General features: G+C 44.5%; 4 protein-coding genes across 4 annotated transcripts; 1 reads left to right on the top strand and 3 right to left on the bottom strand.

Annotated features, from left to right (window-relative positions):
- Positions 1-448: 448 nt before the first annotated feature.
- On the top strand, positions 449-5,436 carry LOC112893936 (methionyl-tRNA formyltransferase). Its single transcript, XM_025961469.1, has 10 exons — positions 449-923; positions 1,009-1,206; positions 1,313-1,415; positions 2,127-2,197; positions 2,277-2,381; positions 2,941-2,974; positions 3,194-3,294; positions 4,015-4,074; positions 4,131-4,328; positions 4,448-5,436. The coding sequence occupies exons 1-10, from the start codon at positions 804-806 to the stop codon at positions 4,538-4,540; spliced, it is 1,083 nt and encodes a 360-aa protein (XP_025817254.1). The 5' UTR covers positions 449-803; the 3' UTR covers positions 4,541-5,436.
- A 796-nt stretch (positions 5,437-6,232) lies between these two features.
- On the bottom strand, positions 6,233-9,779 carry LOC112893938 (probable ATP-dependent RNA helicase DDX46). Its single transcript, XM_025961470.1, has 6 exons — positions 9,113-9,779; positions 8,955-9,006; positions 8,120-8,218; positions 6,865-6,929; positions 6,598-6,765; positions 6,233-6,518 (listed from the first exon to the last, which is right to left on the bottom strand). The coding sequence occupies exons 1-6, from the start codon at positions 9,704-9,706 to the stop codon at positions 6,450-6,452; spliced, it is 1,047 nt and encodes a 348-aa protein (XP_025817255.1). The 5' UTR covers positions 9,707-9,779; the 3' UTR covers positions 6,233-6,449.
- Positions 9,780-10,111: 332 nt separating this feature from the next.
- LOC112895422 (IST1-like protein) lies at positions 10,112-13,060 on the bottom strand. Its single transcript, XM_025963372.1, has 6 exons — positions 12,907-13,060; positions 12,081-12,213; positions 11,888-11,991; positions 11,594-11,765; positions 11,358-11,498; positions 10,112-10,666 (listed from the first exon to the last, which is right to left on the bottom strand). The coding sequence occupies exons 1-6, from the start codon at positions 12,954-12,956 to the stop codon at positions 10,310-10,312; spliced, it is 957 nt and encodes a 318-aa protein (XP_025819157.1). The 5' UTR covers positions 12,957-13,060; the 3' UTR covers positions 10,112-10,309.
- A 787-nt stretch (positions 13,061-13,847) lies between these two features.
- LOC112892428 (caffeoylshikimate esterase-like) lies at positions 13,848-17,608 on the bottom strand. The gene is made up of 8 exons (XM_025959598.1): positions 17,081-17,608; positions 16,394-16,423; positions 15,895-16,024; positions 15,664-15,810; positions 15,443-15,573; positions 14,806-14,943; positions 14,428-14,526; positions 13,848-14,271 (listed from the first exon to the last, which is right to left on the bottom strand). Exons 1-8 carry the CDS (start codon positions 17,606-17,608, stop codon positions 14,062-14,064), a joined length of 1,413 nt encoding a protein of 470 aa, XP_025815383.1. The 3' UTR covers positions 13,848-14,061.
- Positions 17,609-26,639: the final 9,031 nt, after the last annotated feature.

Here is a 26,639-nt window from a genome sequence, read left to right as displayed (position 1 = left end):
AGGCAACGTTCCTGTTCATAACGAATGCCTGTGGTGACTTCGTTAATCTCGAGAATTTGCCGGTTCAGTCTTCGAAGATGCTCACGAGAGTAGGATTTGCGGTGAGTGTGAATTATACTGTGTAATCTTAAAATTTTTTTTGCAAAACTTCTATTCTGATGATAATCCGATATACAAAAATTATGCGTTTGCAATGGAGGGATAGGCAACAAACTTTCCATTGTAACAACAGGGAAGAGAAGCATGTAGTGAAAAATGAGCTCGGAGCCTAGGGAAAAAATTTCCCGTGGCCGCTCGCTCGCTCGTCGTTCCCTCTAGACATGCTCACCAGCATCCAATCTTTCGGGGAAGAAAACAACAGCGAGGCATCCTCGAGCTTTCAGTCGGCGATTGCACTGGGCCACGCAGGCTAGCAGTGCCAGCGGACCAAGGCAACCGTGGCACCACACGGCACATCAGGTCGACAGGTCTCCCCAGACACGTCGCTGCTCATCGCTACCCATCGACCTCGCCAAGCTGTTGAGGACTTGAGGTGTGCGAAGCTAACGTCATGCTCCTTTTCTTCCTCGTCTGGACTCTGGAGAGTGGAGACGGTGGGGCTCGTCGCCGGCAGCTTTGTCCGCGATGATGGGTGGGCTGTTTCCGTTCCGCAGCCCAAGCGTGGCCTTGGAGGAGACTGGCCTGTCGGGGCGTCGGGCCTTCATGGGCACCCGGTAAAGGCTCGGGCCCAAGTTCCACCTCCAAAACTTTCCACCCATCTCAATCCCGTCTTCCCCATCCCAACAATCCCCACGAGGGAAACCATGACGCGGTACTCCCCGCCGCTGCTGCGCCGCTTCTTCAGCTGCGCCGCCACCTCCGCGTCCCCCGCCGCAGGCAGAGGCGCCGGGAAGAAGAACCTTGTATTCCTCGGCTCGCCCCAGGTACTGCTGCACCCGCAAAATCCCGGCTTCTCGGTTCGTACTCTGGTTCGGTGGTCTTATTACTGAACTCGGTTCCCGAACTCAGGTGGCCGCCTCGGTCCTGGACACCCTGCTGGCCGCGTCGGGTTCCCCGGACTCTGGGTTCCAGGTAGCCGCCGTCGTGACGCAGCCGCCGGCCGCCAAGAACAGGGGGAGGAAGCTGTTGCCGTCGGCCGTCGCGCAGCTTGCGCTCGACCGCGGATTCCCGGAGGAACTCATCTTCACGCCAGAGCGGGCCCGGGAGGTACCTTGCTGTGCGCCTGTGTCCACCATTCTCGAGTCTGGATCCTGTAAGGCTATGGACGAGTTGGGTTCATGGAATCATCAGAGTGATTTCTGATGCATTGCAGGAGTCCTTCCTGTCGGATTTGAAGGAAGTGAAACCGGATGTTTGCATAACTGCTGCTTACGGGAACATTCTGCCCCGGAAATTTCTTGATATCCCACCGTGCGGTACGTCTGGTTGTCCAAGTACTTGTTTTGCCTTTCCTTCTAGTGTTTGCGTTTAGTGATGCACAACGCACCCCACCATAATTGTCTAGGAGACTAGGAAGTAGGAACTTCGTTTCACTGTTTTTGGCAAAACTTTTAACACGTAATGCAGGTTAGATCACTAGCAACTATTCATAATCATGTCTACCGAAGTAACATTCGTGCATTACGTAATGCAGGTTGTCACAGTTACTTACACTAATTTTCATAACATCTATAGTATAATTGTATTTCAGATATGAAACTAAAGAAAAAGTGACATTGGCATCTCATATATACAAATATTGGTTTCATATATGGGCTGTATTGGTATGGAGTACTACCATTGGTTTCAGTATGGAATCCCTATCCACTTCTCAAATCATCTTATTGCTTTTCAATGGTAACTAGATAGCTACTGGATTCTATCAAGGGCCTGTCTAACAGAAAAAAAGGAACCAGACTTGATGAATGCATGATGATCATACCATATTTCTGATTTTTGTTCTGGTAACCACAAACCAACTAATATACTGCATTACTTACAGTCAGTTCATGGGCAAGCTAGCTTGGAAGAATTGATGTTTAAAACCCTAATTTGCTAGATAACAATATTGGGAAGTGTTGAGTTTCGGGTATTAAAATGCTTCTGGGAACCCTAAGCCCTGATAATCTGCTGTGTCTATATTTCAGGTACAGTCAATATACATCCAAGTTTGTTGCCTCTATATCGTGGTGCAGCTCCTGTGCAGAGGGCTCTGCAGGTCTTAACGCTCTCCTTGTTACAACTCAGTGCCACTGGAACTATGTTATACTTTTTATTTATACCCACTATTTCTGTAGGATGGTGTTGCAGAAACAGGTGTTTCCCTTGCATATACTGTTCGTGCGCTGGATGCAGGACCAGTAATTGCGTGTGAAAGGTTTTCTGTTAATGAATACATTAAGGTAGTTTATATTCACTGTCTTGCTAGTTTGATTAATCATCTTGACAATTGAAAGTTATACTGCAATTTTTTTATATGGACATGAATCTGTGAATTATGATTACAATCCAACTACATAAATGATTCCAATCAGAAATTTTAGGCCTCCCCGTTGATGTGCAATCACATAATTTTACGGGAAATTGGTTAGTGAACAAGGGTTCCAGTGTCCCCATTGCGCATAACTTGATTGCACAAAATTATGCTTTGGTTGTTCATTATCTGGCTTCATACTGAAACTGGATATTAGACATCAAAGAATTTAATGTATTATCGGTCATCACTGTGCATTTCTAATTTTTATGGGGTGTCCAACTGCACATCTGGTTAGTGATGAGAGCTAAAACTTTCCACTGCTCGACTAACATGATATGCTGTTAGTTCAATTTACTGGAACAAGTTTCTAAGCAGAATTTGATTAGTTCACACTAAAAAACTAAAAGTGAAGCATCAGATGTTTGGTTATCAGGTTGCTATTATCCTTCATTGATCATTTTCTATGCCACTTTCTTTGTCTGCAGGCACCAGAGCTACTTGCTATATTGTTTGATATAGGTAAAGATTACAAATAATCGTAATCCATGAAAGGTCCCATTTCTACCTGATCATTTTAATGAAAGTAGTCCTCGTACAGCTTCTAGAAGCCTGCTTTCTGCTAACTCTTTGCTGGGTCTAATGATTAGTTGATAAGTTTTGCAAATAAACAGGATGGATGGCTTTTAACATTTCATTTTGTATTTCGGACTTGGTAATGTTGATTATTGTATTGAATAGGATCCAAGCTGTTGATTAATGAACTACCATCCATTCTTGATGGTTCGGCTATAGAAAAGGCACATCCACAGGATGACTCCAAAGCTACGCTGGCGCCCAAGGTAAGCATTGGCAGTAGTAGCCCAAAATGTGTGCTGTCATATGATGCAACTTAATTTAGTTTTCTGATATGAAGCTGAAAAATAAAATCGTCTGCATTAGCCCCACTTAAAATTGACAGGAAAAAACAACATTATATTACATTGACATCATCCTCAGTGCTATAAAGTTCAACATCATATGGTTTGATTCAACAATTTCAACAGTGAAAAGGACCAAGTTAGATGAGTTTGTTAACTTTCTGCCTGCAGTTTAGTTCATAGTCTACACTAGATGACCACCTTAAATTTCTTGTATATATAAAGTTATTTGTTTCTTTGAACTTATGAACTGGAAATGGCGCAACTGGAATCTAGAAGAACTTAATTTTACGACTGGGGGGCTCCACCCTTTTCTTTATAGAGAACTTGTGTTTCTAGAGCTTATGTACAACTTTCTAGAAGTACATTGCACTAAAGCTACTGTTGAGTGTCATACTTCCTTGTATAGCTGTACAAATTCAACTTGGGCGTTTTGTTGAATTTTTCGTGCCAATAGTCATACCTACTTTACAATAGATAATATGTACTTGCTGAATGTGTTGTATATAGCCTACTCTACAAGCACTTCAGAAGTCAGCAGTCTAATGCACTCGGATAATTTTCCACCAGTTGTATATAGCCTAACTAAATTGCCATGATCGTCTGTTTTACTAGTTTACCTTAATGACCTATGTTTTCCAGTTAAATTCTGAGGAGTCATGGCTATCGTTTGACCAAGAAGCTAAAGAGCTCCATAACAAGGTGAGTTTCTAATTTCTATTGTACTCATTAAAGCTATTGCCAACCAACTCTCGTAGGTGCGGGCATTTTCAGGGTGGCCTGGAACTCGTGCAAAACTGCAACTCATAAATCAAAATGGTGAAGCAGATGTGCTAGAGATTAAGGTTATCAGTACGAAGGTTTTGGCATCATGTGACAAGGTCGGAGATGAAAACGAGATATTATTCTCCGGGAGTTCCTTGCTGATACCTTGCAGTGGATCAACTTGGCTCGAGGTTTGTATCCAGTTTTGCTGAGAAATAGCAGTTCTGCCATTCAGTTGTTTTTGCTGTGGGCTTGTCGTCTTCTCTCCGTGTTTCTCTTAGCTTATCTGATCTTCTGTTGCGTATGCTAGGTGTTGGAACTTCAGCTCCCTGGAAAGAAAGTAACAACGGCTCGGGACTTTTGGAATGGTTTGCGTGGTCAGAAGCTGTTGAAATCACCGTAAGAGTGGATACGTGCATTCGCATTGCTGCGCCTGCATGCTATCATATGCACAACGAGGTATATTCCATGCTCGGCCCTCTAAAATTTTGCAGGGGCATTGACGTCATCCTAGCTGCACCCACAAGGGAGTGTTGCTATGACTGAGAAATTAGTTGAGGCCTCAATTTAATACTACTTTTAGTTTTATTTTTCATGATCACTTGAGAGGGCAGGAGGTGGACAAATTTAGTTGGTACCGTCCCATGAATTTTGGACAAGAACATACTTAAGGTATGTTAATTGTTTCGATTCAATATCATTTGAAAGAACTGCCCATTGAGGGATGGTGACACTAAACTGATCGCCATTGCTTCAAATCTGAGAACGAAAAACCCAATTGTTTTTGTTAGTGCTGAGGCAATAATTTATCGTACTATCTTGTGGACGTTCAAGCCGACCATGCTAGATGTCTTGAGTGTATATTCTGGGAAGGTGCTCGCTTGTTTCTCGTGGCATGGTCCACCGAATGAAAGAACGGTCTTGCCTGGCAATTCTGTACAAGCGAAATGTTCCTCATCTTCCTCGCAAAAAAGAAAAAAGAAAAAAAAGAAGCGTTCCTTATCTTCTGCAATGTGAAGTAGAGATAATTATATGTAAATAAAGAAACAGTAGCAGGGGTGACTTTATGAAAGGCTTGCCTTCCACGGCGATGCATCTGCTGCCTGGAATGCGGAGTTGGATACGGTGGATGATCGACAATCAGATAAGGGGATGCGACAAGTCACTCGCAACAAGACCAGCTGCGCGCGGATTCGGAAAAGGATCCAAATGGCGATCGTGCGGCGTCCTGCTAATATTGTAACCTCCGTGTATACTCCTACTCCTACCTCATAGGCTCATGTATCCTTGCGTTGATCACTTTTCTTGGGATTCTATAATGCTGCTTCTGCATTGGTTCGATCAGACAATCTGCTGCTGATAATTTCTTCAGAGAAAGGTAAAAGACTAGACAATGAACTGACGTCAGGGGATTCACCCAGGGTGACATAAAGAGTTAGGCAACACGTACATACATGTAACTCCTGACGTGCCATCGCGTGAAACCATTGGGACGACGCAGTTATAAATGCAGGCACCCGGAAGGGCCAGGGTGTCCGAGCTCTCTGTCTCAGGTGCGCCGTGCGCCCAAGTACCCAACCGCAAACGGGGGGCACGCACGCGTACGTCCACACGCTCACGTACATTCTTCGCCATTGCCCCGTCCGTCAACTCCAAGAGCGCAGCAATGGCGGCCCGTCGTGAAGGGCCGCGGCGCCGGGTGCTTCCACCACCGGCGGCTGCGGCCGTGCCGATAATAATAATGCGCCGCGGCCGTGGGCGGACTCATCTCCCCGCGTTCCTCATGCTGCTGGGCGCGTCGGTCGTCGTGCTCTCCGCCTCAGCGGGGGGCACGTCGTCGTCCGCCACCGCCAGCGGCGGTTGCTTGCTCGCGGCCTTCCTGCTCCGGCTTCTCGGCGTCACGCTGCTCTCCTTCCACCGAGCGCGGACGCTTCGGCGTTTCATCGTTGCCCGCCGGCTGCGCCTCTTCTTCTAGTATGTAGATCGGCCCCGTGCGCGCTGGCTGGCTTGGGATGTGCTGTTTCATTGCCAGTTTGTTTTACGAGTGTTCATGTACGCCGATCAGCTATGTAACTTTTGGACTTCGCAGCGTACCTGTGCCTTAATATCATGTTCAAATGATCCATAAGCAGAGAATACCATAATCTACTGTTAGTAGGAGTACGTTACACAGAAGATAGTCAGATACATACAACATGGGGGGTAGGGGTTCAACTTTGGTTACAAATTCTCAACTTCGATCCTTCACAATATGAGAGGTCACAGTTACACACCAGCAAAGTTGAACTTGAGCAGGGCAGAGAGGATAAACTTCATGTATTAGAGTCCTGCCGCAACTTCTGAGCCCGTTCTCTCCACGAACCCTTCTGCATTGCCAGAACCTATGGAAATGGTTTCATGAGTGGTGTTGGAATACACAGAAATAAACAAAAAAACAAGGGAAACACTCGATAGTCTTACTTTGTCACTAATGAGGGAACTGCTGGGTTGAGCTTCTATATCTTCAGCTTTGTCCTCATCATTGGCTTTAAGCTCATCCTCATCAGCTTCAGTATTAACAAACGAAGTTGTAGGTACTCCAAATATAGCCTCCTCATGCGCATCCCTGACTTTATCTTCATGCTTTGACTATGGTATGTAAAGAGCAACGGATGGGGAAAAAATATAGTCAGGAAAAGTGGAAAGAGTGCAGAATATGGAATTGTAACTCATTGTTCCAATGTATACCTCCACAGCAGAAAGCCGGAAGCTCTTACCAATATTCTTCACCAGTGAAGCATCATCATTAGCAACTACAAATAAAAATCATGGTAAATTCTGGGTTACCAAGGCTAAAAAACAGACTGCATGCATGGCCTTTTTTGTGTGCATATATTGCTGCACTAAAACCTCTTAAATGCTTAAGCAAACAACTATACCACTGCAGCAGTCAGAAACAGGTTGACCATGATGCATCCCACTTTCAAAAGCTCGAGAAGTTCAAGCAATTGAATTAGTTGAGAAAACCACATTATGCGAGCATTTTTGTTGAACAGTTTTATCGTTGATACAGAATAGAGGCGCATGAACCTGAATGGGAACAGTGCTGGCATGAATAGCTAAACATGAGCCTTGGATGGAGATCTTTGCCGGTGCTCAGTTGCTCACTTGTTTTTTTTTAATCAAACATCTATCTACCACTTTTCACTTCAGAAAATATTCAGCTGATAATTCAAGTTTTGAATCAAACAACATTGCCTGGTAACATGTATCAAACTTCAGATGCTTCTTCAGAGCACATAATATAACTAGAAAACTATTTTATGCTCAACAGGCTGTTCTGTCTTTGAACATACATTAGAAACTCCCTACAACAACCTAAAGATCTGAGCTATCATTCAAGCAATAAACAGCTTTAGCTCCACAGCCCAACAAAATATGCAACTCTATAACAGAAATTATGTAAGAAGCAAGTTTTTTTTCCTCTCTCGCATTGAGCCTAACCTTGATAACTCTTGAAATGGTTAATGTAGTCAGTTGACATAGGGTAAGTTGGAATTCTAAATCCACACTCATATAAAGAGGAGGGCCATTTCATTGTGCATAAAAACTGAAAAATTACGAGGAAACCCACCCAACAAAAAAGAACCTCTTATGTTTAAGATATCTTAGCTTTCTCGAAGGAACCCGATAACTCAAATAAAAAATGTATTTTAATTAGAACATCCTATTGTGTATATTTCACTAGGTTCCATAAAGTGTTCTACACCCTAAAAATAGGATTTTAAAACATATGGTGTTTAAAAACCAATGTCAGTATGCCATGTGGGTGTCTAAAATAATACCACTCCGAGCTGAATAATAATTTGATGAAAAATGTCATGCAGAGCCACAAAAAGGATAATGAAGACAGTAGAACCATATCCAGACTGACTTGATCAAGAACCATATTAATGAAAACTCATAAAGGAATAATCAAGACTGAAGCCATATCAATAGTAACCTTCAACATCATCGTTGTCTTCATCAAGTGGAGCATCCTTATTAAAGTCAAATCTTTCCCACCGCACAGATGCAGTTCCGAGAGTGGAATCTTTTGCAGCTGCCAACATTGGGGGAAAAGGAAATCTTCAGAACAATGAAAATGTCACAAAAAAAAGAGACTGCAGACCTATCATGGAGTGTGATCAACATTAAACGTTGCAAGCCCATGCACATTTCAATGGCATTTTGCTTTTGTATATGAGAATAGTTGATTTTGAGATTTGGAGCTATATCATGAGGCTTAGCTACATAATGTTGATCAGCACCACATTGCTTAGACTTATATATGATGGATTTCACATTTTTCCTTCTGTATACAGGAGTTAATTTTCAGTCTCGGAGCTATATCATGAGGCATAGCAACAATGAACAAACAGAAGTGCACATAAGCATCACACTGCTTAGAGTTATCTATAATGGATTTTGCATTTCCTTTGAGTATAAAAGAGTTAATTTTGAGTTTCAGAGCTACATCATATGAAGCATAGCTATATATCCAAACCAAAATGTACATAAGCATTGCACCTCTTAGAATTAACCATAATGAATTTCAACTGATCAAGCTAGCATAGAAAACTACCTCAACTTATCTACAATTACTTTCCAACATTTCACTACACTATAGAACCACATATTCCATAAACCTATGCTACCAGTACCAGACCATTGCTGTGTTCCAACAAGTAGCCACAAAATTTCTATTGGTTGAAAAAGGCAGCACCCTAGCAAATAATAACAAAATGAAGCTCTGAAATATAATAACAAAATGAAGAAATCAGAAGTGCGGTCCTTACATGTCTCTGAGAGCTGAAGCTTCATCTTTGCTTTAACTCTCTCAGCTGGAGTCTGCAAGAGCATCAAGTTCTCATCATTTTGAAACACCAGGAAGCTAACAACACAATTGTACAGCAGATATAAATTTACAAAACAGTAAGAGCAGGGCGCGACCAACCATTCTATCATATCCTTCTATGAGCCGCGAGTAGTCCACTTTACCGCCGTCCCTACCACCGCGGGCCTTCGAGCTATCACGGCCGTCGTCGTGCCGTCGGTCCCCATGCCGGTCCCGCCGGCCTTCCGAGAGCGAACTCCTGCCACTCCGACGGGAAGGCGACCTCGACCGAGACCTAGAGCGCCTCCGGGAAGACCTGCGATCCCTCTCCCTAGACCTGGACCGGCGCCTGCGCTCCCTCGACCGGGACCTGGACCTGGACCTCGATCGGCGCCGGCTCGAGCGAGACGGGGACCTGGACCTGGACCGGGTCCTGGAACGCGAAGGAGGCGGTGAACGGGAGCAAGGCCGCGTGCTCGATGGGCGCTCAGAATGCGGCGGCGGCGGTTTGGCGAGATTAGAGGGTTGGGTGGGGGCGGGGGCGGCGCCAGCGCGGACAAAGCCCGACAGGAAGGAGGAGGCTGCGGTGGGCTTGGAGGGGAAGGAGGTAGCATCGGAGGAAGAGGAGAAGCCGAGCCCCTGCTTGAAGCGGCGGGCCCCCTCGCCCTTGCGGTTGAGCTCGTCGTAGTACGCCGCCGCCTTTGCTTCCTCCATCGCTCCCGGCTCCGGCTCGTGCGGCACGCGAGGCCGGTGAGTCGGTCGGGGACGGTGTGAGTGGGCCCTTTTTAGGACATAGTGGGCTGGGTAAGCTGGAACGCTATGCCTATGCGGACTAAACAACTGGGCCCTTTAGGTCTCTGATTTTCCCCCCTCCTACTCCGTAGTTTATTATAAGCTCAGCCCAGCGATATTTATGTCCGGATCTACTCCAAGCCCAGCATATCGCATACAGGTTTCTAACATTTGGCAGCAATGCTACTGTATATCAGTCAAAAATATTATGGTTGAAGCAGGAAAATGCATGATAAAGCTCGTTTGGAACTCATGAAATCCCCAGAATCTGCTAAGACAATGATACAGAATACGTGAAATTCTTGCATTCCAAACAAGCCCTTAAGCGGATACCACAAACATTTTCTTTTGAGTACAAAAGAAGACGGGAACAGAAAGCCACACAATTTCATTTGATGTGCTTGCAAGGGGAATATACAGTAAGAAAGTTATTCAATGAAATATTTTTGTCAGTCATAGTGCTGCATTGCCTGATTCATAAACCGTCTAGGATTCCCTGACTCTGCCTTGCTGGAACCAAAGGCGTCACTGACTCGTGATTTTAACCTTTGCAAGTTCAGCTGCCGCACGAGCAGCAGCAGATGCACGGGTAGCGGCAGCAATGGCAGCTCTGGCTTTTTCTAGCACATCTGATGAACTTGGGTTGGTGCAGGATATCTCCTCAGCAGGGGAATGGTGCTCCTGGGTTGCCACAATGGTCTTAGAGGCAACATAAGCTCTTGAACCCCCAGCTGGTGAACTTGGAGACTCGAGAACTTGATGTTTTTCTACATCCCTAACAGGTGGATTCAACGCCAGCGGCTTATCTCTTGAAGCAGAAGCAACTGGAGAGTTCTCAATGATAGGTGGCTGGACCTGGTGGACTGAAGATCCCGAGCCATCCTGCATACCAGCACAGAGCACATGAAGTGATTTCTAAAGGATTTTGATCAAACTTAACTGGATACAGTTCTCGATGGAACTATGTAGGCATATATGCTTGTAGCGAGTTGATTCTGGTTCTCTTCTGAATTCCTTAATCGACCACACCATGTTAATGAATCAGCAGGCCCCAGTTTTAGTAAGCAGCCAACAAACTTTTTTAGCACTAAAAGATTATGTTTGCAGTTGTCATATGTAAGGACCAATATTGATCCAAGGACATACAAAACAGTAAGAACCAATATCGACCCAAGGACATACAAACAGTGATGGTAAAAAGATAATGAGGTAAATACAGAAGATTAGACCAAGGCTACAAGGAAATCAACTATGGCATATCATGTGGAGTATGCAGCTGACAGTTGGACATTCCTATCTGAATGTCAGATGCAAAAAAACAGTGTCTTGCATGAAATTAAATAATCGCAAGAGGAAACTAATGGTTTCTCAGAATGAGCATAAAGATCTAAGCAAATTCCTTCAACTGAAACATCAAATAGGTGATGTTAGGCCTAACATAGTAATTGCTAGTTGTTTAAGCATTATACCTCCAGTAATGTAAATACCTAAATTTGAAGATCTAACATGAAAAACCTTTCATATGCATCCATGTGTAATAAGCAGGGAATAAGTATGAGTTAGCAAATGCTACCAGTAGATCTTCATATTTCTTGTTGAATTCCGCTTCAGTATTAGATGAATCCCATTCAACATTGTACTCTTGGGCGATAGCTTTCAGAACTTTCAGCTTTGATTCACCTGATGGAGCCTTCACCGAGAGCTTCTCGATTATCTGTATACAAGATGCTCAATATTTTGAAAAGGTAAAAGATGCTCACTTTGTGAGCAACACAATTTCAGCTTGAACATGTTGGAGGTTCCACTTACTGTGCGATTGACACCACTGTCAGGCCGCAACTCCATAGCAGCAGCAACAAACTCCTTGCCATACTTGGTGGTAAACAAATTGCGGAGATGCATTAGCTCAGGCAAGTCTGAACATCTTCCTGATGCAAAGATTATACTAGCAATTGCTTCTCGCAGTTCTAAGGGGCATTCCCTGGTCCATGAGAAAACTAACAGGTGTGATCATATTCTTTTAGGTGACCAAAAAAGAATCTCGAGTCATGAGTCATGACATTAATAATTAAATTCAAGCGCAATTAATAAAGCAGAACCTACTTTTGAACCTCAACAATAGGGACTCGTGCCAGAACAAATTCACAGAAAAGCTCCACAATCTCATATGCAGCCAATATATTTTGCTCCCGAATAATATGCTCCACCTATGATAGATCAGAAAATGCAAAGGAAATAATACAAAAAATGAGAACTATGCAAAAGAAATAGCTATAAGCCTATAACTCCAACCTACTCGAATCCTTGCGATAGATTCCTGGCCAGTCTGAAGATACTGAACCATCTCTTTGCGCATATTTATCAGTTGTAACTCCCTCCTATTGCGCAGCAGCTTGATCCTCGAAATGACAAGATTCAAACATGTTTTGCTACATAAAGCACAGAAATTCTGTTACTTAATGGTTTAAACAAAACAAGATTTGCTTCCCTAAGTCCACCATGCATGTAAATGACTAACACTGTAAGAAGCAAGAAGTAACATGAAACGTCAACTGACTAGCCAACTGAGCTGATAATTGATTGGTACTTCCATAACTCAGATCCAGTAAATTATGAAAGATCATTGGCTATTGTTGAAGCAATTGCACTAACACACATGGGAACTTGCTAAATCTACTATCAATTTCATCGGCTCATGGTGGATTCAGATATCTTTATAAAGCAGTCATTCTTGCTACCAAAAGCAAAAATGAAGCTGCCAATCAGTCTCCCAATACTGAGCCCGATTAAGAGCATATAGCATCTTCAAAAACATAATATACACGAAACTGCTCAGCAACATCTAACATACAGCTCTCAAGAATGGCAATTCGCCACTCAAGGAGGAGGGGATGGAGCAAAGAAAGGCATCCTCGACATCATCCGGATCCAGCTAGCACTGTTACTTTTTTGCAAGATCGTAAGAAAACGTAATCAAGTAAACAACTTTAGTGAACCTAATCTAAATCTAGAACTCCGAGCAACACACTGGAATTCGCGATCTTAAAATCCGCCCCAAACCGAAATGAGAAATTTGTCGCCAAGTCAGGGGTTCGTGATTGGAAGGGGACAGGAAGGGTAACCATTTGGTGCCGAAGGTGGAGCGGTTGAAGAGCGAGTTGAGGGACGACATCGTCGGCGGCGTCGCCCGCGGATGCACCTTTCAATGTCAACAGCTCAAGGGAGTAGCAACGGGGAAAGACAAGCTTTTCCATGTAGTTTTGCAGTTATACCCTTTTGTTGTTCGTTTTTTTCAGTTGGATATTTTCTTTATGAAACTCAAGTTAGTGTTAGTGGCGTTTTCTTTGTTGTATGGAAAGGTCTAATGGTTACATCGACCGTGTATGTTTTTAATATCAATTTCATCCACAAAATAGAGAAAATCATAATCCCTTCCATCATAAAAGTACAAGGCTATGAATATATTTTCGGTCAAACTTTCAAAGTACGTTTTCTATCTTTACGAAAAAAATAGATTGAAAACATGAATCGTTGCAGTTATAAGTTTGTCTCAAACGACTTTCATAATATCATAGTTCTATTCAATGTTATAGACTCATTATTGTATATAATACATTATTATAATTTAAGAAGAAAGTAGTGTCTTTTTTTTTTAAAAAAGAAAGAAAGTAGCGTCTTACGATACCATCTAAAGCATCAAGTGCTTGTAAGTTAGTAACTCAAGATAGTGTCTTTCATATGACAGCTCCAAGGATATGTCTATTGTGCCTCTCTTACACAAGAAAAGTTTCTCATGATAAATCGTATACCATGGAATAATTTGTGTACTCCAATAGAACGGGTATTATCTGGTGGTGTCTGGAGTACAAGGAAACAGGACCGGGGGTAGGTTTCTGAAATGGCATAATTCACCGAACGTGAACCTTTTAGTAAAAAGTATATGAACAGTAGAATTCATGCACCAAGTAACAGATAGAGGGAAGAAAAATGTAACTGAACTACTGAAGCCTAGTTTAGATCTTGGCATGTGAAACTTGACCATGGTTGGGGGGGGGGGGGGGGGTGGCGATGCCAACTAAAAAATTATACAATGCCGTGTTCACAATAAACAGAAAATACAGCGCCAGTTAACATCATCGAGATAACAAGCGCCAACGAACTACTCAGAGATATTAATCTCTGCATACCATGCCAAAATTTAATGCACTAGAGAGTCCCATACTGCCCGAACAAACTAAAGGTCCGCAACAATGGATGAGACCATATACGAAGGGCATTCAACAATGCGAATCCAGCCAGGAGATGATGTCGTTAATTGCGGTTGAAATCCGGTCATCTGGCTCTCCCTCTAAGATCGAGTGGTAACTACCGTCATAGAGCTTGAGGGTCTTGTCTTTGGTGCTAGCTTTCTCATAGAGGAATTTGCTTACTTGAGGATCTGTTACCATGTCCGCGGCTCCATGAAGAATCAGCAACGGGGAGGAGATCTACAGGAATATCAAATTTGTTAAATGTGTTTTGCTTTTAGGTTCTTGTACAATGACAAGAAATATAGGGATTGCATGAATTGCATTTGGAATATGTTTAAACTATATAAAACAAGAAATCCAATTCCATAAGAAATAAGTGAAAGTGATAGTTACCTTCTCCAACTGTGATTCAATGTCTTTAGTGGCCTTCAAAAGTTCAACTGCTGTTCTTAATCTCATTTGGTCAGAATATGATATGGCATTGTACTCAGCCTGAAATGAAAATAGCAAGTATCTTAAATATTTCAATCAGAAGTGTTGTGTTGATTCATTTTCTAGAGGTAATATAAACTGTTACTAGAAGGTTGTGATGAACAAGGCAAATTATACGAGAATGTGGAATGTTTCATACTATGAAATTAATGCAGAAAAGAGAGACAGACCACAAATGTCACATGAATAATGCGATACATGCTGGTTGCTAGATATCACATTACATTCAAGCAAACCAAGTTGAAGATAATAACGCAGAAAACTGTGCAAGGAACTTACTACTTTTCTTTTCCTTGGATCTCTAAATGCCAAATCTCCTATATCTTTCTGCGGAAATAACTTTGCTTCAGGAAGAAGACATGACAATATGCTCAACACCTTCAATACTGGTGCCGGTGGTGTTACATCTTCTGAAATCTTGCCAATAGAATTCAGTCTCGTAAAACAGGGTTACTGAACAAAAATAAGGGCAGAAAATAAATCAAGTGCGTAATGTAAGTCCTTGGCTTGAAGAACTCCTAATACCAGTCCCTAGTTGTTTATGACAGATAAGTAAATAAAATCAAGGTAATTTCTTCATGTATGCTTCAGATTAGTTGTCATATCATGCAGTAAAGCTGGAAATATGCTATGACTGCAAGTAAAAATCAAATTTGCATGGACTTATTAGTTATTAGTACCTATGCACAGTGAATGATAAGTCATTTCTTGATCAGTGGTTCCCCATTCACAACGCAATATATTTTCACCTGCTGTCAACTGTGAACTAACATGGGCACAGTTGTGCTCTAGCACTAGTCATGATTGGAGAATTGGTGGATGCTGGAAAATATGCCAACTTGCACTAGTACAAACAAAGGAATGCAATTATGTGATCACCAAATTTGGTTGGCACAGAAGGGAGTTTGCGAAATACCTTGCACATAGGCGCGACAAGAAGCACACCATCCCATTCTTTTTCTTGCTTCAAGTGTATTTTCAGGGCAACTGCACCTCCCATTGACTGTCCCAAGAGAAAGTGAGGCAGCTCACGTACTTCCTTCGTTCCTGAACATCAATAATCCTTATATCATGATGCAAAGACTATTCATTGCATAATATATCTACTCTTATCTACAGTAGATAAGCCAACAAAACCTCTTATTCGTGCATACTGTCCAATGACATGGTCCACCATTCCATCAAAGCTTGCAATGTAGCCATGCAGACCATATGACAAGCCAAAACCAGGATAATCCATAGCATAAACCGCATATCCAGCAGCAGCAATCCTCTTAGCAATCCCTGGTATTTTCAAGCTCGTCAATAGACATGCAGGCAAAGGAATGATAAACAGAAAGTAAAACATGACAGAACAAGTAATGTCACCTTCAAAAAAGAAAGTGCAGGTATCCCCATATCCATGGCAGAAGAAAAGTGCAGCCTTGGCAGCAGTGCCCTCTCGTGGCAGCCAGCTCTTCCAGAATATTTCAACTCCCTTTGAATTTTTCTCATAATTCTACAGAAACAAGTAGTATCAATACCCAAAGCAAGGAAAGAAGCTCTTGAACAGTTACTTCAAGATTTAAACTTCCTGCTGATCTGTTAGTATGACTTGAAGGCTAACTGTCTACAAGTAAATTAATTTGGGTCATTAGTTATTGTGGCAATGACAACACCATGCCACTCCCTGTAAAGTTCTGCTTGCCGAATACACCACTTGCTTCTGCAGTGGCTCAAAATATCTATCATTTAATGGATGTCGTGATCCCACTTTTCCAGCAGAAATTGTGCTTGTGCTACTTGTATTGCATATTTGCGAGGGAACTACAACTACTTGAACCAAATGGAAGACAAGGTCAATTCAGAGATTCAATTATGTCCCTACCTCTTCCATCTGGATTCCCTTGGGAGCCATCTGCAAAATGAAAAGCAGGAGACATGAAGTGAGAAAAATGGGCCAACTTATATCGTATGAATCAGTATTACAAGGATCCAAATGGAACTCAATAACTCATGCAGATGGTTCATCATGTTCTCAAAGGGGATAAACTAGGAAAATTTTTACTCTGACTACTGACTAGCATGGACTACCATCCGGACTCCAAATGCTGTCTGTTTCCTATCCCTGTGATATTATCCGTTCAATTTTTTGTTTCCTAATTGGTAAAACGGATTAAGTTAGACGAGGCAATATGAAGACTTCAGTTATACTATTGAATCCATCTCACTCAGATGGCATCAGGATATTGCAAATTGCACATTGAAGAATAGGGCTGCTTATGTCTATCTCATCATATACGTCGTTCTTATTGCCTCCATTGTGATACTGCTAATTTGTTGTGCTTGCAGCTGCACGCAAGCACCAGAGGTCCAGAGCTACGCAAATCAATAGAACAAAAATCCTACCAGTCGAGGACCATGAGCAATTTCTGCTCGCCCACCTTAATGAGGTGGCAAGCGCCGCAGCACTGGAAGCATTCGACCATTTCCTGAGTTTCAGTTTTGACAGTTATGGAACCTCTGCTACAGCGTACGAAACCCAATCACGCGAGGAGCGACGGGGCACACGAACCTTGAAGAGGCAGTGGTCGAGGGTGGGGAGCACGGGCGCGAAGGCGGCCCGCACCCGGCGCCGCGCGGGGGCCCAGTCCAGGCACTGCGCCGCGGCGGCCCGCAGCTCGTCGCTCGCGCCCTCCAGCGCCCGCGCCCGCCGGGCGCCCTTGGCCGCGGCGGCCGCGATCACGGCGGCGCTCCTCCCCGACGGGCGAGGCGGCGCCGCCGCGGCGCCGAGCGGGCCGGGCCCCGCGATCCGGTGCGAGATCGCGGCCATGTGAGGAGGCAAGTGGGCGGGAGGTTGCCTGCTCGGCTGCTCCGCTGCTCGGCCGGGCCTGTCGATCGGTGCTGTGGCACGGGCGCACGTGATGGGGCGCTCTGCTTGAGAGGGAATTTTTCGCGTGGCGTTGCCGGGCGCGAGTGGGCAGGTTGGTGCTTGTCCGTGTCCTTGTCTGGGACTGGGAGTTTTGGCCACTCGCCCACTCCGCCGCTCGGGACGCCGGCTTGGAGAGGCTTGTTTGACTTTGACGGTTTGACCCCTCCGCATCCGCGTTGTGCGAGTGCGGCTTTGTGAGCAAGGGCAAGCGAGCCAAGTTGGGCTGACAAATGGGCCGTACAGTTGATTGTTAGTTTGGGCTACGGAAATAACATGGTCGGGGCTCTGCTGCTGCATTGTATTGAAATGAGGATGGGCTAAGCCTAAGAAAGCCGATGCTTGTAGTTCAGGTTATCGGGCTCAAATCTCTCTGTGGGCTCTTGGACAATGATTTCGTTCGTGTCTTTTCCCGCCGCAGACGAGCTAGCCAGCACCCACAGTCACACACATGTTTTCCTCAAAAAAAAAAAACAAAAAACTCACACACATGCTGACTCCGTTGACCTAGTGCAAACCGGAAACTTGCAATTGCATATACTCCCTCCGTCTTAGCGGTGGCAAATAAAATGAGGAGACTCACGTATCCTCATTTTATTTGCCATATGGAGTCAGTTTTAACATGCAAATTAAATCTGACCATTTAATTTTTAGGTAGGTAGTTGAGATTCAATTTCTAGAATTGCACAATTACACCTTTTAAAAAAATTCAAATACAAAATTGCACCTTTTATAAGACGGAGGAAGATTTCCAGCAGACCACCTTTCCTGACGAAGTGGGTAGTGTACTCCCAAGAACAAGCCCACGCATTACGGAACAACTGCCGCAGGTGCAGTGCCGTCGTCATAATATGCTTTCGTACATTGACCTGACCCTGCATGTTTAATAACTGCGTTCGTATAGTCCGACGAAAAAAGAAAAAAATCCGTTCGTATGCGCAGCTTGTCAGCAGGTTCCGACGAAGGCACAAGTACAGCTAGCTTTCATCAGCTTGTCAGCGTCGTCTGTGTTTGCTGTACAGCTAGCTTGTTGCGACAGCGCCTGTAGCGCGGCTCAACGTACGTGCCCGCACATCCTCACCTGATCCGCTCGTTTTGTAGCGGCTCGTGTTGCTAAACAATTTGCCGTTTGGCAATGATTGATGCGAATGTTCGCTTGTGTGTTCTCCTCAACTCGATCGACAAAACGGACATGAGGTCGGCGGCCGTCTAACTGGCAGGTGAAAAGGAGAGAATCTAACCAGGGAATCAACGTTTGGTTAAAATGGTTATAAGAAATCCATATAGCAATGCAAGTTGTATGTATACTTGTTCCATAGAATATATAGAGCTTCAGTTCATCTTCATCTGCAGCAAGGCATGCACGCGTCCTCCCTAGTAGCAGGTGAACTTCATGATCTCTGAGTGCCCTCTTCACGATCCAACTAGATAATTATATATATTTAGCTTAAAATGGAATAAGATTAGAGCTCGGCGCTTTTAGATCCGGCCCTTAGATTGTTTAGGCTAAAATTTAGAAACCTTTTGCCACCCATAAACACAGCAACAGCACACTGGCAGTGGTAATAACACACCCTGCTGGAGAAGACGAATCAAGATCACAGAAGGTACAGTTGATCCTGGGTCTTAGAGGACTAGCTATGTAGCTCCCACGACGGACGCCTGAGGGGCAAAAGTGGGGGCCCGGCAGTGGGCGGCCTGGCAGGCGACCGATAACAGCTATAGTTTTCCATCCGGCCCGAGACCCGTGGGCCAGCCCACTGATCGCTTTTTTGGTTCGGCACAGGCACGGCCTGGTACGAAGTTCGGGCTGAGGCTCGTGCTATGCCTGGCCCGACTCCTCGACACATGGGCCAATCCGGCATGGAACATTTAAGCCGCGGCCCCATCAGGCACTTGGGCCGGCCCGAGCACGGGAAGCCTCCCTTTCCCTTCCCTTCCTCACGTCTCCTCCCTTCCTCGCACCGCTGCCGCCTCCTCGACCGCCTGCTCCCCTTCCCTCACAGTGGCCGGCGCCACCCACTCCTTCCCTGCCCGCGCCGCGGCCGACGTCACCCACGCTGCGCTGGCAGCCGGCAGCGCCTCCTCCTCCATCCCCGCGCCGCAGCTGAAGCCGGCCTTCCTAGCTGCACCGGCGGCCGGCGCAGCCCCCTCCTCCCTTCATGCGCCGCGGCTGGCGCCGGCCCTCCCTCTCCTCCCGCACCACGGCCGGTGTTGCACCCTCCTCCCCTGGGCGCTGAGCCAGCAGCCGACAGCGCCTCCTCCTCCCTTCCCGCGCCGTGGCTGACGCCAGCCTCCTCGCTGCGCCGGCGGCCAGCAATGCCCCCTCCTCCCTTCACGTGTCGCAACCGGCGCCGGCCCCTCCTCTCCTCCTAGCGCTGCCGCACCCTGCTCCACGTCTCCGCGCGGCACCTCCTCTCCCTGTGCGGTGGTGAGACCGGCACCGCCCCTCCACCACGACGCGGCCGCCTTGTCCCCTCCCCTCGTGGCCTTAGGCGAGCATCGCCGCTCCCTTCTCCCTCCCCGCATCGCCGCGCGGCGGCCGGCGCCGCCTCCTCCTCCCCTCCACTCTGTCGCCCATCCCCTCCACGCCAAGCGAGCCGATCGGGCCTGCTGTTGCCAAACAGGCTGATCGGGTTGGCCCGGCACGGAAAACAGACCTTCGTGCCGTGCCTGGGCCCAGGCCGAGGCACGTGGGCCAGCCAGGCACGACCGAAAACAAGTAATCGGGCCAATCATGCTGGGCCGAATCAGGCTCAAGCCGGGCCGTGCTGTGCGGCCCAAATGACCAACTATAATAACAGCTACGAAAGGGACACACCCGCTGGTGCTGCTGCGTTTAAACTAAACATCTCCGATCACTATTCTCTCCTACCGGCCATGTATGCTCAGCTCATAGGCCGATCGATCGCGCTAGCAGATTGATTAGAAGCCAGCGCGCGTCCCTGTCCGCACTACTTCCGATCCCCCAGTGTCAACTTCGATCGCCAGCCGGGAGGAACCGGCCAACGCATCCATCGCCAGATGACGACGACAGCTAGCTCGGCGCCGCGCTGAGTTTGTTGTGTGTTGTACGAGCTGACAGAGCTCCACCGATCGGCGGCCGGGGAGACTCGGTTCGTCGGATAACATACAGCCATACAGGGAGCTGACCCTTGTTCCATCGTTGGTAATTAGGCGAGCTTTCGTTAATTAGTTTATGGTGCTCTGATGTGACCATCTGCAGTGCGAGAGCAGCTAATCTAAGCACAGGATCTGAAAACTGCATGCTGCTAATATGACTAATTTATGTGCGGTGCTCTGATGTGACCATCTGTTATATATACACTGCGGCCAGTCAATAATTAATATACAATGTTCCAGACAAAGAAAATAAGCTAAAAACAGTTTTGTTTGGTTTGGTTTCGTGGTCTGAAGCGTCATGCGACGGCTGAATTAATGAATAAGCTAAGGTATGTTATGTAGTAATTAGGTTAAGAGGGTTTTTTTCTTGAGAAAACTACGGCAACCATTTCAGCCGGCTTAACTTTGCCTCCAATATAATGAGATCTAGAAACACAATTTCCAGGAAAATACAAGAAAGACTTCGACGGTGTCGTCGACGGATCAAAATTTTAAGCGATGTACAGGACCGAGCTAATGAGGTAGGAAGACATGATAAGATTGGCTACATGTAGCGATTCATTTAAAGGGTACAGAATAAGAATAGGTTAACAAAAAGAACCTAGCTAGCTAGGGAATTCTTATGCCCTTCCGTGTTCCAGGATATTTTCCCTTTTATTCGGGAGTTTTAATATTGTATCACTAGGAATAATGCTTCTTTTGTCTTTTCCAGCTTCTAATTTCATCCATTTCTTGCACATGGTTAAATTAATTTCCCGGTTCTGAATATGTAAATGGCCGGCCGTGAGATTTGAACTTACACACATGTCAGAGCTTAATTGAAAAAATTAAACTAGCTAGGGACTTCACCATATTTAATTCGAGACTAGGAAGTAGACTATATTGGATTATGTTAAATTAATTCCAAGTTGTTGCTGATTTGATAGTTTGGTTTTCTTTTTCCTATACAAACAAGTTCATGTCGCAACCCTCAAGTGCCTCTAGACTTCTACTTAGGTACGCAATTACGATATGAGCCCATCTCCTAAACAACTAGCAAGAACATCACTGATCACAAGATGACAATACCAGACACCTAGATGATATCATCTAATGCGTTCTCTTGTTCGAAGGGATGCAAGACTCGCCAAATATGATCAGCTAGCTTCATCACCCATCAGTTCAGCTCCCTGATCACACGTTCATTCAGTTCCTAATAATTTGTAGTAAGACTAATGGTACCAAAATTTATAGAGAAAAATAAATCAAACTCACCACAAAAGAGGGCCAAGTAATCCATGACATGAGACCTGATGCTGTCAGCCACACGGAAAATACATGTAGAGAATTACAGGCTGATTGATCTGATCACTACAACGAAAATAGTTGCTTCAGTGCTCATCTTAAAAGTTTTATCTGAAGAACACATATTATAGCTTACTGAAGCCGTCACAGCTCTATCATTCTGTCTCGCTGAAAGCTACTAGCAGCAATTGACTCAACCATGACCTTAAATAGTTCTTTGTCAAATTACTTTGTTTATTCGATCTATCCATCGCGCGTAGTCGTCATCATTGAAACATGTTAATTGAATTGATTAGGAGGCTTGTAGTCGTCATCCTCACAAATTATACATCACCTTGATGCATGCCCATAGGATAGTACTTCCGTTGGTATTTGATCATCATGGCAGATTTAGTTTGGTGAAGCACTTAGCGGCCAGCGTGATGAGCCGGCTTTTCGTGCTGGATCGGAGCGGTTTAGGCATTTCCTGACGGACTATAGCTGTCGCAAATTTGCTCTTCTGTAGCGGCGCAACACACTAAAAACTTCTTGGTATAGAAAATATAGTGTCCATGAAGTACGTTGAAAAAATATATGCGTTTCTCAAGAGGAAAATATGTTTAATCATAGAAAAGAGTAATTTTCTGGACTATCTGCCCATTGGTCGCTCTAAGAGCTCGCACAAAGTTGGTAGTAGTGGAGGCGGAATTGATGTGACTCGTAGTATTTATTCGTCGTTCATCTGTTGTATATGCTTAAAAAAAAAGTGTGTGCAAGTAAGGTCGCACGCCAAACTAGCATGCACCGGCGCATCGTCTGAAATGGAAGAATCGATGAAGGATGAGGGGAATGCTGTGGCATATGATTCCAGAGAGCGACGCTCAATGTCCGGATGGTACGTATTCCGCGGGCACCACAACACACTGCACTGGAGAGGGGTCGGCGAATTCAGATTAAGGGAGGGCCTCGCAGTGCAATGCCGCGGGAATCACTCGGTGAAAGAAAGGTGAAAGCTACCATGACTGGCAGTCAGATGCACGTCCAATCCATAGTGCCTTTGGATCCCAACGTGCTCCGACAGCTTGCATGCATTTACGTATTGCGGTACGATCCGGACCGTTCAATTTGTGGACAAAGAAAACCCTGAGAAACATAAAGCAAAACGGTTGTGATTACACATCTTTGCTCGTAGCTAGTGTCGCAAATCATTGCCTCATCTTGGTTTCCCAGAAAAAAAAAGAATGTTTTTCTTGCTTGTATCCCTGAGTCCCGGCCTTCAATAAAAAGGTAGTTTCACACCTTTAAATCCTTTTTGTGGTATTGGAAAACAAATCACCTTTAGGCTTGTGGCTTGGCAAGGCATATGTCTTCGCGGAGGCTAATACGACAAAAGTAGCGTCACTTTAAAGTTTTTGCGAGAGCGTTCGGGCATCTCCTAAATACAAGTCTTCCACAGGATGAAACAAGTTGTGACATGACTATTTTGATATGGACATGGACCCAACAATGGTAATATAGATGCATACCATACATAGGAAAATAAATTACTATGTTTGGACAGAAAGGAAAACCAACAACCCTTCTCATCAATCCATCTAGATAACAAACAAGGCTAAACATGAACTCAATAGACCATCTCAAAACAAAAGGATTCCTTTAATTTGTCCAATGTTTGATAAGAGATGGGCACTTTCTACAACGACAACATATTCCGGGATGCTCGGTACGTGAGTGTGGCAGCCACACGTAACTCACTACCAACAGAGGTACAAGCCTAAGACGTGTTGATAAGAGATTCTGTCGTAGTGATCGGGTACATGATACACCAATGCGCGGTAGCGAAAAAGAGATGGTACTTTTCGTGCAAATGGTGCTCCATTATGCCCTGATGGATCAACTTTTGGTAGCAAAAGGCCGCCTCAGCCAATCCTAGAACTCTGGCTTCCAAACCTCCCAATAAGGTAGACCTAGCTAGTATAGTTGCAATCATAATCATATTCCTAATTCTTCCCCCCATCAAATCGCATTTTTATCGTGGAGGGGAAGGATAGAGCTCTTTATGCCTCTATCTTTGCCATGCATTCTGAATCTTAATGCCCGACTGGTCCTTTCTTTGTTTATATTACTAAATTATTCTAGTTGTATACTGCTACTTCATATTACTCCTCTATTTCTAGTTTTTTCCCCCTATAAATTTGATGCCTGCCTAGCTCCTAAATTTATTTATTTTTATATGTTTTGCAAGCCAAGAGGAACTAGAATGAGTGGTCTAGACCAACCGCCTAGTGGATTTCATGTTTCTTTACCTCCCCCAAAGCCCCCATGCGTGTGTGTTTGCCCATTTGGTTGTGGTCAACTGCACTTTGACCATTATGTTTGTTCGTATTCAATTATTCTCCAACTTGCAAGATATGCCATGGGAGATGACAAAAGGTGGCGTACGAAATTCCGTGCCACAGCTAGATGCATGCACGGCTAGGTATCCTCATTCTCCTCCACTTGCAGCATGTCTCTAGAAAAGGTTTGCCCTGAAAATGCATTCAGGTTCTCCGCATGTATGACTCCCTTTCTGCAAGCGCATGTAGGTGTGCTAGTATTTGTTCTATTTGGTTCCCATTTTATTTTGGTTTTCTCCCGGGATCTTTGCATGTGTTAACGGTATATATGTTCATGTTAGACTCTCGCCCTGTTGAGTTCAAACTGTTTGTCTACTATACCATCCATCTTAAATGTTTCAATAGTTACTAGTACAACAATTAATAATGGAAAATTCTGTCTTGTAAAAGTACAATTCTACGGACAAATATTCTATCATTGTAACAGTGAATAAGAGGAATACTTTTCACTCTAAAACAACATATAAGGCGTATGATCCAATTGGCCTTTCTTGAAAAAGTAAAATATTATTACAGTAGTTTCAATGAACATCTTTTGAAGTCCAAGAAGTATACTGTAAGAATTGATCTAAATTGAATATCCAATTTTATATTCAATGCAAGCAACTTATATTGTAAGGATTGATCTCAATTAAATATAGCCGAGGGATTATATTTCGCTGAACAAAGAAATCAAAATAAAAGCAAAGATAGAGCATTTTGCTACTCCTGCTAAGGAAGATGATACCTCAATTATTTATTAATGAAGGACTACACTCATATTGACTATTTATGAAATCTTTTGGTTAACTTTAAACATGACGGTCAAACACCATACTATATATTTAAACAATTTCAGCTGATGCTTGAGGTTTTTCTTCACTTGCTTCTCAGCTGAGGTTATTATATTAGCGTGGTCTCGATAGATTATTTTGCTCGTTTCCTGTGTGATAGGTTGATAAATCAAATGGGTTTGCTTAACTTGCTCCATGGTCCTCTTAGAAAGCTCGTTTGTTTATTTAGAAATCAGGTCTTTGACGGACCCGATTCTCAAAGAAATCTAGCCTAGATATCATGGATTCATGGCACGTTATTAGGATCCAGGACCGGTGCATATGCAGTGAGCGAGAAAGCAATGCATCTACTGTTACACTGTTACTGCCGAATGAATATGAAGAAAAATAAAGATCAAGCAAATCTATGGTACTACATGTCAAGATTCGGCTAGGCCATAATGCAGAGAACCCTGCAACTGAACAAGGACACTACAGTAGTCTTGGGTTGCAAGTAATGCATGCTAGAAGACCCCAAGACAATGAATCTCAATATGAGGGAATAATCAACGCGTGTGCATCTTGCATGCAAGATGGAGAGATGTCTACTGAACCCCCTACATGCTACTCCAATTTAGGTTCACTTCTTTTTCAGGTGAAGCAAAACAGCTTAGTTTTGTATGGATGGACGATCCAACTCGAAGTTCATACTACTATATTCTGATAGAGAACCCTTACACTAATAGTAATCAAAGAGCTATCCTCCTAACAAAAATTCAGAGACCTTTAGTACGGTAGGCCAGGGACCTCTCGGTTGCCCATTTGCCCTGGCGCTGTCGACCAGAGGATGGCCGAACTACCGCGTCGAGCTTCTGCAGAAACCACTAGCCAGTGGCATCAACGGCCATTAAGGGTCTCTTCGAATCACCGCGATTAAATTTTAGTTTCTATCATATCGAATGTTTGGAAACTAACTAAAAATATTAAATATAGATTAATTATAAAACTAAATGCACAGATGGAGGCTAATTCATGAGACGAATTTATTAAGCGTAATTAATTTATGATTTGATAATGTTATACTACAGCAAATATGTGCTAATGATGGATTTTTTCGAAAGGATGGCAAGAGTTTTGCCGAATTTTTATTAGACGACAAGAGTTGATGATGGATTAATTAGACTTAATAGATTCATCTCACGAATTAACTTTTATTTATACAATTAATTTTATAATTAGTATATATTTAATACTTCTAGTTGGTGTCAAATATCTTATACGATGGGATTAAAATTTAGTCACCCAGATTCAAACCCTGACGAAGAATGAGCTGAGTAGGAGTAATACTAGCACATAGTGGCACCAGACGTGACCATCCTGCAGGCGACGCAGGTGGATCCACAAGAAAAACGAGGCGGCCATTGCTCCGCGGCTCTGCGCACCGATAATCGCCTGCCTCTGCCCCAGAGGCCAGAGCGCTGCGTGCCCGGCCCCCAGCAACAGCAAGCGGCGGCGGCGACGGTGACGCGGGAGACCTGCAGCGCGTCGGATTGGAGGGCACCTGGGCTCGCTTGCCAGGAGAATCCGATCCTCCCAGCCGTTCTCCCGTGCTCTGCAGCCGCATCAGCCCTGCTGCTGCGCACGGCCGGCGCCGGGAACGCGCATTGCCCG

Source organism: Panicum hallii, chromosome 5, assembly GCF_002211085.1.
Source record: "Panicum hallii strain FIL2 chromosome 5, PHallii_v3.1, whole genome shotgun sequence".
Classification (NCBI taxonomy): domain Eukaryota; kingdom Viridiplantae; phylum Streptophyta; class Magnoliopsida; order Poales; family Poaceae; genus Panicum; species Panicum hallii.
The sequence above is the reverse complement of the archived record's forward strand: the minus strand, read 5'-3'. Positions and strand labels throughout refer to the sequence as shown.